At 37.1% G+C, this 12500-nt stretch overlaps 1 protein-coding gene across 1 annotated transcript in view; it reads left to right on the top strand.

The window, feature by feature from the left end:
• Window positions 1–12500, top strand: part of LOC144438295 (uncharacterized) — a 12640-nt gene that overhangs the window by 38 nt on the left and 102 nt on the right. The window contains exons 1-4 of the mRNA XM_078127350.1: window positions 1–134; window positions 6895–7302; window positions 10680–10805; window positions 12441–12500. The exon at window positions 1–134 is cut by the window's left edge and continues 38 nt beyond it; the exon at window positions 12441–12500 is cut by the window's right edge and continues 102 nt beyond it. Coding sequence (XP_077983476.1) covers window positions 53–134; window positions 6895–7302; window positions 10680–10805; window positions 12441–12500 — 676 coding nt within the window. The 5' untranslated portion in view covers window positions 1–52. The remainder of the gene's footprint in view (window positions 135–6894; window positions 7303–10679; window positions 10806–12440) is intronic.

Genomic DNA, 12500 nt, shown 5'->3' with positions numbered 1-12500 from the left:
AGGATATACTGTATTTACGTTGACACGAATGTGTAGTTGAGCTGAGACAAACATGACCCGTCTTCGGCATGTAGCATTACTTTTGGTGTGTGTCTGGTTTCACAGATTTGTCAGCGGGGGAGACTTAATCGAGTGTAAGTATTGATCTATATTGGTACTCAGATTATCATGGAGTCACAATATACTCTCGATTCAAGGCTTTGTTAGCTCGAAGGTTGTTAGTGAAGGAATTGAAAAAAATATCCGACAAAAGGGGTACGCGTTGATGTTGAATTTAACTGCACGAGTCTTGGGGGTTCGTAAAACCGTCGGTATCTCTCCAAATGACCACGCTCCAAGTGTTTTTACGTCTGCCAGTCTTTAAACTTCACAGCAAATCTTTACTTTAATAAATTATATATGGTGTCATCGCGCATTTCCAGTTGACCCAACGATGTGTCTTTGGAAGGGGATTGTCGTTAAAAGTACGGGGGTATTTTTTTTATAACTAGCCAAAATTTCTACAAGTGTTTGCTGTGTCGTCATGCAGAACTACGGTCGTGTATCTCGGCACGTTCGAGTCATGGACTACCGGTGTTACGTCGACCTTTACATACATGCCTTGGCAGATGTGGGTGGCATATGGCGCAATCTCTCTTAGAGACAACTTGTTAAAACTAGCGGCCTTTTTGATCGTCTCCTGGTACGACAGACAAGTTTCACGTTGACTCATATATTTAACATACACATCGACGCATTTCAAATCTACGGTCTGGTAGTGCTGAATAAATTGTCGCCTGGGGCAGTTCAAAGTGTGTGTGCGCTTATTGGATATCATTAGTGTTGATATGGGAGTAAAAAATGACCTCCGATGCGTGCCTTCAAAAACCACGTCACACGCTTATATTTTAAGAAAACACGGACATTGATAGACAAACCGCACTAAAGGGTTCTTTGCGGCTTACGTGACCTCAACTGACCTTCGAGAAATTCGCCCCATGACGTCATTGCAATCGGAGACCGACACATGTAAAGTGTTGTGTATTCACTCGTGTCAAGTACTAATAGGAACCTCTGCTACTGCTACTAATAAACACTCTCCTCGTCTGTTAGGGTAGATTTTTTCAAATTAGGCCTTTAACACAAAATATGGAGACGAGACAGAACAGTGCCAACTGGACTACGATATTCTTGTACGTTTGTTGCGCTCTGTTGTTCATCTCTACTAATGTTTTCATGGCATTTATAGAGGATATTGCAATGAGGAGTGATGTTCTATTTTTTACACGATTACAAAGTAATAAACAAACGTCACGCAGCCAACCACTTTCTGATGTCGAAGGTCAAGTCGTGTAGGTGACAAAACACAACTGCGCAAATGTAATCCCACATAATCATTTTAACGTTTCCACTCCAGTTACATTGCCATAGTTTCTGAAAGTAGCAGTGTCAACTAAAAGGGAGACACATCGCACAGAACAGCTGCAGTGTCCACTCACTGCAGGCGATTTATGCTAGGGCGTCTTATTTGTCTTCATAGCTCCCTAACGTCAAATGTAATTATACCGCAACTTCCTACTTACATTCAAGTAAGTGTTGTATAGTCGGTCCAATACTGTTCACCATTCTTGCCACGTGACTTGGGGGGGGGGGGGGGCTCAACTGAGACCTCCAAATCCAAACTGTTCTCATACCAAAAATCCAAAAAAGAGACCCCTTTCTCATACCAACTGTATCGCACAAAATTACTGTACCATGGATTGCTTTGAAGTGTCCCATTTGTAAAAACAGGACGCATTTTGGTAATTTAGTGATGTTTTCATCTTGATATTATCACCAAAGGTACTAAATACAATGTAGCGTCAAAGCAAGAGCCACAAGAAGACATCAAAACACGATATTGTCAACGAAATCAGACACTGACATGGTTTCCATAAAATTATTATTTTTAATTTACAATTTGTAATACTGGCTGGATTAATATACCCTTTCTCATACCTTGCGAGCACAAAAACCACCCCTTCCGAAAGGAACATCGCCGTATGGTCGTCTATGGGAGTTGCCCCCCCCCTGGGAGGGGAGGGGCAAGTGACCAACAATAGACTTTGCACAGTGACACTAATTTCAATAAAAGAGCATTTTCATAAAATTACGAAGAAACGTGACAATAAGATATCTGTAACAAACAGATTCCGTAAACTGATATCTTTTCCTGTAACGTCAAAATGATTTTTGGAAATTTTGGCCTACATCTGGTGCAAGATGTTATCATACTCGGATCCTTCGATATGTAATCGACGGAAATTAACCGTTGCTGCCGGCAAGATTAGTTGTATATACATCTGAATTAATTATAAGTCTAACCTTTTTCTGGAATTACATTTTATCATTAAGTCTCAGTAATGTCGTATTAATGTGACCATATTGATGAGAATTAGTGTATAGTATTCATTATAAGACAATTTTATCATGGCTTCCTACTTGAAAAATCAATATGAAATAACAGTGACTATGTATGCGTTTGTGTAACTCAATACATTGCAAAAAGCTAACAAAATGTAAAATGTTTGTTATTGTACGTAAAATAACAAACATTTTCCACATTTATTAATCTTTTGCAATTTATTGAGTTACAAACAAGGACTTGGCATATGCTGTTTCGCATTGAAGTTTGAAATAGGAAGACACGATAAAATTGTTTTTATAAATTACAAAAATCCAAAATAAATACCCACATGGACACTTTATTGTGACATCATTTAGCAGTATTAAAAGTGACAGTTTAATGGATCAAGGACAATCAGACAAAGAATGGAGACCTTACAATTTTCTCTTTAAGTGACAATATGTAAGTGGTAAAATATTTAGAATGTTTAGCAAGCTCCTTGCACAAGCTGCAACAGACCATATCAACATTAAGTAGTGATTATATAGAGGTAAAGCAGGTGTTCCTTCTAGCCCAGTTGTCTTTCTAAGTTGATTAAGTTATGTTGTTGTATTTTACATGAAATGCAAAATAAAAAAAGATGTAATGAATGTTATGAATAGACAATTAAAATATCTAAGTAGATGAATAACAGCCTAATAAATAAGTCTATAAAAATGTAAGTAAAGAAAAATAATAAAATAAACAATAAAAAACAAACAAAAACAAATAAATAAATAAATAAATGAATAACCTAATTATTAAGAATTTGTTATAAATGAGGAAAGAAAATTATTTAATTATCAAGTCAATAAAAATGTAAGTAATACAATAATAAACAAACAAACCAAAACATAAATACACAAATAAATAAAAAACTAAATAAAATACTAAAAAATTAATAGTAAATAAATAAATAAATGATAAATAAATACATGTACTTTGTTCTTCTGCCTTTGTTTATAGAAGGTCTTTAAAGTCGAACCATAAGGGATTTTATGTAAAGCGTACAGGCTCTGACAAATCCTATCCGATATGACTTTTAAGTAACTTATACCTTATATGATTGGCTATATATTACATATTAATACATTAAATTTAGTAGTTTAGGTTGTCACGTGGGAATATGGATAATTTATATTGTAGTTAATGTACTAGGATAATATGTTCGGATTAATTCTGATCATGTTTTCGTGTCCCCTTGTATCAAACGGAGCGTAAAACGTGGACTAGGTTAACCGTGTTTGTATAAACAGGTGTATTAGTAGTTTGTGGTGTAACGTTGACTACTCAGACACTGGTAACATATAGAAGATAATCAGAGGGGAACAAATAACGTTTTGAAACTGGTTATCCCTTATAACCATTGAGTCATAAAGGTGTGGACCTGCAGTCAAGTCACACAACGCAGAAGTTGATTTTAATCCAATCTCGAAGACACAAATCGACATGACATTCATTGCACTAGTTCAGTTCAATCGCAGATTATGAACGGCTTTGTTTTGTTTTTTGTAAACCATGCGAGTAGCAAAACCTAGGTCCGCTTGTTCCACTTAAAGTTGTCGATCTCTAGCTAGATGGCAAAAACTGGCTTTTTAGAAATATTTAAGTTTTCTGTAACCTTTTGTTGATGTTTCATTTGAAAAAGAAACTTTCTTGTTACAGCCAACAACGCGGTAGTTTTCTGTAAACACTGTGGTGATGTTTCACCCTGCCAACGTACTTTTAGTTACAGCCAACGCGGCTATATGCGCCTTTCTGCAAAACAGCATGCAGTCGTGTCTGTCGAGCTTATCATTACAATGTTCATAAAAAGGTCATGAAAGACCAACGCGAGATAGTCTAACAAAGTATCGCGACAATCATGACTGGACTATTTCTTTGACGTTTCTTGAAGGTGAGCAGCAATTGAAGTCTCATTAAAACGTTAGAAACGAGGTGCAGTAACATTACCACCATGTAACCACTAATATTAGTACGAACTGAGAGCCATGATGAAAAGAGTGACAACCGTGTTAACGTTTAGAATGGAAGCTCCATGGTAGCCGGCCAATCTTTTGTGGAGGAGTACTGAGGCAGAAAGTCGCTTTTGTCGGATCACTTGGGTTAATGCGTGTACAATGAATCGAGGATCAATGCCCTTTGAAGGCGAAAGTTGTAAACATTATATATGGACCGGTACTGTCTATGAATCATCGATGACAGACTTGGCTGGTACTACATATACAAAATTGACTATAGGAGTCTCACGGGGAATCTACTTATACACAATTATCTCTTTTAATGCAAGTTAAGTTCAAGGTGGAAACTCGCATTTTAGAGCGCTACTGTAGAAGCTTAACATTTTTAAAGATTATGGAGAGGAGGGTATATGTATAAAACGCTAATTTTGAAGAGTTTTACCCATAAACAGTGGAGGGGTCCACTGTCTATGTTTTGACCATGCTGAGGACAGTTTAAGTTGAAGAGAACCTAGTAGCATACGTAGTAACGTTGTTTTATTGTGTGCCTGTTATAATATACAAACTGAGGTAATAGGCACCCATTTATTCAGGTGGAGTACAAAAAATAAACACAATTATGTAGATATTGATACATGCCTTCTTGAACTATATGTATTTGTTAGAACATGGTGGAACAACAGGTGTTTGTTAGAACATGGTGGAACTATAGGTGTTTGTTAGAACATGGTGGAACAGATCCCACCGGTAACAGGACAACTGCCCCCGGCGGACAACTGCCCCCCGGACAATTGCCCCCGAAGGACAACTGCCCCCCGGACAGCTGCCCCCCCCCGGACTACTGCCCCCGAACGAAAAAAAGCTAGTATTACAGATGAACGGGTTTGTCATTCATTAAAAAGTCACCGTCGGCAACTTACCGCCACAATTTGTGTGCATTATACTCACTACATTCACATGTTTTTTTTGGTGGGTATGGATAGTTGACTCGTCTATTCATGTTCCACATTGTAATTGGGAAACGTGGGGGTCGTCGCCCGTTGCGTCTTGGTCTTCCAATGTAGTCACTTTCAAATAATCAACTACAATTGTCCGGGGGGGGGGGGCAGTTGTCCTAGAATGGAACAATAGGTGTTTGAAGGTGGAACAAGATGTGTTTGTTAGAACATGGTGGAACAATGTGTGTTTGTTAGAACACTTAGTTTACGTTTTCGAATAGTTAACCATGTCATCGAATCATGTCTGTATTATACCCTCTTTACCAAAGTTGTATTGAGTTTTACTTGTAACAAGTGAGGGTTATGTATGCTTTAAACAGTAGAATACTATAAGTCCACTTGCATATGCACAAACAGTACCCCTCCCCCCAAAAAAAATAAAAGGAGAAAAAAGAAAGAAAAGAAAGTTAGGGAAACTTAAACTGTCATGTCACACATCATTTATGTATAAAATATGTATTTTGTCCTGTTATGTTCACATTATGTCAGTTATCACTTTTGAGCAAGAACACAACGTGAATATCTCATCGTTTCGTTCACTGTGAAATTCCTTCGGTTAATTGTTCTCTCTGAACAAATTATTGTCCGTATCGCAGAACCTTTCCGGTCGTCGTCGTCGTCGTCGTCGTCGTCGTCGTCGTCGTCGCCGCCGCCGTTGTTGTAAAATCCGTTTTCTTTCCTTGTTCAATAGAGAACGAACTGGTCGTCAAATATATGGCACGTCTGATCGCTATCTATCTAAAAATGACAATTGATACTTAATAGGAAAACGTTTATAGTAAAAAAAAACCCGTCAATATAATCCTTTCAGAAAAACGCTTTGGGAAAGTTCATTACGTGTGTGAGTTATTCCATTTCATTAAATTAGTCTACGCCAACATTAAATATCTGATAAAATCATTCAGTACATGGAAATAACACTAATCTAATACAAAATCGTGTATGGTTGTCATTGGTAACGGCATGTTAATCAAGGATCCGCATTCCCATCTCTTCAATCATTTGTTCTGAGGGCCAGATGTCAGATGTGACGCATTGTTGTATTGTGTAAGGTAGCATCTGCCTTGGAGACAAAAGATTTGTAAAATTTACTGTCATACTAGATAACACCCTCCCAATCATCCTCTTTCTATTTCTTTCTTTCTTTCTTTCTTTCTTTCTTTCTTTCTTTCTTTCTTTCTTTCTTTCTTTCTTTCTTTCTTTCTTTCTTTCTTTCTTTCTTTCTTTCTTGTCTTTCTTTCTTTCTTTATTTCTTTCTTTCTTTCTTTCTTTCTTAGCTACCGACATCTATGTTTATGCCTGTCTGTCTGTCTGTCCGTCTGTCTGTCTGTCTGTCTGTCTGTCTGTCTGTCTGTCTGTCTGTCTGTCTGTCTGTCTGTCTGTCTGTCTGTCTGTCTGTCTGTCTGTCGACTTTGATCTGAAACTCACTTTCATGATTATTTCTTATTACCTACTTTAGACAGTTTGTCTGCGTAGATGACTGGTTATCATTCTAGATATCACCTGTTTGTTTATTTCTTCTTCCCTCCAGACGTAACGCCTGGGGAGCAGTGCAACGGTTTCATCATTGAAATCGGCGACCAATATCATGTTAGCGCCCAATTACAAGATGGACATTACATGGCGAGCGTGGACTGTATAATAAGTTTTCGAAGTCACAACCCCGATGACAAGATGTTTGTTCGTATACTGCGGATGGACATTGACTTCACGTCTCGGTGCACTGCCGATGGTCTATACATATACGACGGAACAACTATGGACTCTAATCTCTTAAACGCCAATGATTATGGAATTTGCGGAGATTCCCTCTCTTTACCGAATTACTATAAAACAACCTCGAACGAGGTTGGTATAAGGTTTGTTTCAGATGACCAGTCAAACGATGGGATAGGATTCGAGCTCGTTGTAACGCCATATTATGAGGTTGAAACAGAAGGTAAGCTGTAATACCGACTATAAAAATACAATCACCCCCACCTCGTCCCTAGCTTATTTCCGAAATACAGTGAAAGTTACAATGAAAACCATTTTAGTAGAAACTAAACGTCATCTGACAGATAAAAATCTTACTAACATAATATTTAACACACACACACACACACACACACACACACATATATATATATACATATATATATATGTATATATATATATATATATATATATATATATATATATATATATATATATATATATATATATATATATATATATATATATATATATATAAAGGCGTCTGACTGGGGAGAACAGTGCTGAATGTAATATTAGCAGCAGAGCATCATAGACTTTATTCAAAAAATTAAGTTAAAATTATGGCTTATGGACTCCTCTCTCTCTTTCACTCTGTCTGTCTGTCTGTCTGTCTGTCTGTCTGTTTGTCTGTTTGTCTGTCTGTCTGTCTGTCTGTCTGTCTGTCCGTCCGTCCGTCTGTCTGTCTGTCTGTCTGTCTGTCCGTCCGTCTGTCCGTCCGTCTGTCTGTCTGTCTGTCTGTCTGTCTGTCTGTCTGTCTCTCTCTCTCTCTGTCTCTCGATTTGACAATATATATGTATATTTTTTAGAAATATTTTTATTTAGGGGTCCAAACAGATCTATTGAAAGTAAAAAAAAACACATTTTGTAGGATGAGAACTAAAATGGCTAAGCTTTTTATCCCACATTGATCCTATTGATCTCGCCTCTAAATGTGTTTGTTCAACATCTAAAAAATATCAATAGAGGTACATGTACACTTGTGTCCATGTATCTATAGTCCCCATATGAAAGAAAACCCCACACCTAAACTTGAAGTGAGATGCTATGGCTAGATATATCTATAATCACACAATGCAGTACTGTTGTGTACAGTAACTATACAAATGGCAAGTAATTGTATTGATATCGTTCTATCTACTACCAAGATACGACTTGAAACCCAATATATATGCTAATTATGTCCGTTTCACTGAAACTAACATTTTAAGGTGAATAAACTTACATCTGTTTCATCTAGTTTGTTTCAAATTTACCCGTATTTGTGGAGAGGATTATAGGTGATTTCAACACAATAACTAATTGTCTATTGAACCACAGTCTGTATGTAATTGACAAAGTCACGTGTACGCAGTTTTCTTACCAGATAATTCAGCATGTTCAGTATCATGATATATTGTTACCCCATTATTTTTCTTCTGGAAATGAAAACAAGCAATGACATGAGGGGCCTTATCATTACAAATCGAAAACAATCAGTGACATGAGGGGACCTTGTTATTACAAATCGAAAACAATCAGTGACATGAGGGGGACCTTGTTATTACAAATCGAAAACAATCAGTGACATGAGGGGACCTTGTTATTACAAATCGAAAACAATCAGTGACATGAGGGGGACCTTGTTATTACAAATCGAAAACAATCAGTGACATGAGGGGACCTTGTTATTACAAATCGAAAACAATCAGTGACATGAGGGGCCTTGTCATTACAAATCGAAAACAAGCAGTGACATGAGGGGCCTTGTCATTACAAATCGAAAACAAGCAGTGACATGAGGGGACTTGTCATTACAAATCGAAAACAATCAGTGACATGAGGGGACCTTGTTATTACAAATCGAAAACAATCAGTGACATGAGGGGACCTTGTTATTACAAATCGAAAACAAGCAGTGACATGAGGGGACCTTGTTATTACAAATCGAAAACAATCAGTGACATGAGGGGGACCTTGTTATTACAAATCGAAAACAATCAGTGACATGAGGGGGACCTTGTTATTACAAATCGAAAACAATCAGTGACATGAGGGGCCTTGTCATTACAAATCGAAAACAAGCAGTGACATGAGGGGACTTGTCATTACAAATCGAAAACAATCAGTGACATGAGGGGGACCTTGTTATTACAAATCGAAAACAATCAGTGACATGAGGGGCCTTGTCATTACAAATCGAAAACAATCAGTGACATGAGGGGCCTTGTCATTACAAATCGAAAACAATCAGTGACATGAGGGGCCTTGTCATTACAAATCGAAAACAATCAGTGACATGAGGGGCCTTGTCATTACAAATCGAAAACAAGCAGTGACATGAGGGGACTTGTCATTACAAATCGAAAACAATCAGTGACATGAGGGGCCTTGTCATTACAAATCGAAAACAAGCAGTGACATGAGGGGACTTGTCATTACAAATCGAAAACAAGCAGTGACATGAGGGGACCTTGTTATTACAAATCGAAAACAATCAGTGACATGAGGGGCCTTGTCATTACAAATCGAAAACAAGCAGTGACATGAGGGGACTTGTCATTACAAATCGAAAACAAGCAGTGACATGAGGGGACCTTGTTATTACAAATCGAAAACAAGCAGTGACATGAGGGGACCTTGTTATTACAAATCGAAAACAATCAGTGACATGAGGGGCCTTGTCATTACAAATCGAAAACAAGCAGTGACATGAGGGGACCTTGTTATTACAAATCGAAAACAAGCAGTGACATGAGGGGACCTTGTTATTACAAATCGAAATCAAGCAGTGACATGAGGGGCCTTGTCATTACAAATCGAAAACAAGCAGTGACATGAGGGGACCTTGTTATTACAAATCGAAAACAATCAGTGACATGAGGGGACCTTGTTATTACAAATCGAAAACAAGCAGTGACATGAGGGGACCTTGTTATTACAAATCGAAAACAATCAGTGACATGAGGGGACCTTGTTATTACAAATCGAAAACAAGCAGTGACATGAGGGGACCTTGTTATTACAAATCGAAAACAAGCAGTGACATGAGGGGACCTTGTTATTACAAATCGAAAACAATCAGTGACATGAGGGGACCTTGTTATTACAAATCGAAAACAAGCAGTGACATGAGGGGACCTTGTTAATACAAATCGAAAACAATCAGTGACATGAGGGGACCTTGTTATTACAAATCGAAAACAAGCAGTGACATGAGGGGACCTTGTTATTACAAATCGAAAACAAGCAGTGACATGAGGGGACCTTGTTATTACAAATCGAAAACAAGCAGTGACATGAGGGGACCTTGTTATTACAAATCGAAAACAAGCAGTGACAACCGTTAAGCGTTATAACTGCTAAATACACAAAAAAATATAGGAGAAACTCAGCTTGTTCCTGGTTTTTGTGAAGCAATAAAATAAATTTGGGGTTCACCGTCTTGTTTTCTATGAAATCAACAGCAGACGTTCATTTTTCAATACTAAGAGTTAATATAGTATTATTGGATTTCAAAATGACTAAAATATTAATATCATTCTGACTTGAATCACTCAAAGATTTTGTTTTATTTTGCAGAAGAGTGTGTCAACGGATTTAAATGCCTCAGCGACACTAAATGTATGTCCAAAGATGTCGAATGTAACGGTAAAACACAGTGTGCTGATGGTAGCGACGAACCGTCATATTGTTCTCAAGGTGTTGGTAAGTTTGATTTGTATATCGTTTATCGTTACCATTTACTTGTACGGAAATCGATCTACAAGAAAGCTAATGATGGACATGAACTTAACTTACTGTTGTTGCAAGTGGTAGATTTACATTATTACACAAATGGACGATAGCGGTGCCTTGGTTATGTGGATATAATCACTCTGTACAAGATAGTGTAAATACTGAATGAATGGGGTTGGATGTGTGAGTATTTGGGCCACTAGAAAATTCTCCATTTTTCAGTCTTCAACTAGTTTTCAAAGACTCATGTTTCCAAGTTCTAAATCCGGTGTACTGTGTTTCTAAAAAAATTAAGCCTTTTCAGTCACTTTCATATTTACGTATTTTGTTTTCGAGTAAAACAAACAAAAATACGTCTCAAGCGAAAGTTTCCAATTTTACACTGTATGTTTACGTGTGCATGTAATCTCCGATAGTTTATTTTCCGGTTCCAAGGTGCATTGCGTGAGACGACGCGACAACTATTTCGTTACGTTCAACTTGTTTTGTCGTTATTTCATTTGAAACATAAAAGGAAGAAAATATATGTTTACCTCTTTGATTGCGAGTGACTTTATAGAACAAAGACTAAACGCCATCAATGACATATCTAGATATACCAAGTATTTTACTGGTGAACCCAGGATACGGTCAGGTGACAACAAACATCCTTTTCAGTAGTACTTGCAAACCCCACTGAGCGTACAGAATGAGCGGCATTGTGTGGGGGAGAATCGCGATGCATTTTGAAACCGGCCGGCAACAGGTCTACACGTATATGCATTTATATTCAAGCTACATTGGAAATAAGTCTTTGAAAAAAAAAAAAATCAAATCAAATCAAATCAAATCAAATCAAATCAAACCAAACCAAACCAAACCAAACCAAACCAAATCAAATCAAATCAAACCAAACCAAATCAAATCAAAATCAAACCAAACCAAACCAAATCAAATCAAACCAAACAAAATCAAATCAAAATCAAACCAAACCAAACCAAACCAAACCAAATCAAACCAAACCAAATCAAATCAAATCAAATCAAAATCAAACCAAACCAAACCAAACCAAACCAAACCAAACCAAAATCAAACCAAACCAAACCAAACCAAATCAAATCAAACCAAACCAAACCAAACCAAACCAAATCAAATCAAATCAAAATCAAACCAAACCAAACCAAACCAAACCAAACCAAACCAAATCAAACCAAACCAAACAAAACCAAACCAAACCAAACCAAACCAAATCAAATTAAACCAAACCAAACCAAACCAAACCAAACCAAACCAAACCAAACCAAACCAAACCAAATCAAATCAAACCAAACCAAACCAAACCAAACCAAATCAAATCAAATCAAATCCAAACCAAACCAAACCAAACCAAACCAAACCAAACCAAACCAAACCAAATCAAATCAAATAATTTGTCTTGTCAACAAATTTTTCTGTTCACTGATGTTCCCTTGCAATGTGTTTGGGTTTTGGATTCCAGTAGAAATGTTTTGTTATAGTTTTTATCGACCACAAATATCTCCTAAACCACTGTTCAGCCCATTTTCTTCATTTTAATTTTTACACATTTCATTTTTGCTTAAAACATCTCTCTTTTCTATATTTCAGGTCGGAATATTTTGTCTCCTTTATTGTTTACTGTTGTCGTCGTCTCCTCCATCCTCCATA

Source organism: Glandiceps talaboti, chromosome 7 (genome assembly GCF_964340395.1).
Source record: "Glandiceps talaboti chromosome 7, keGlaTala1.1, whole genome shotgun sequence".
NCBI lineage: Eukaryota > Metazoa > Hemichordata > Enteropneusta > Spengelidae > Glandiceps > Glandiceps talaboti.
The sequence above is the reverse complement of the archived record's forward strand: the minus strand, read 5'-3'. Positions and strand labels throughout refer to the sequence as shown.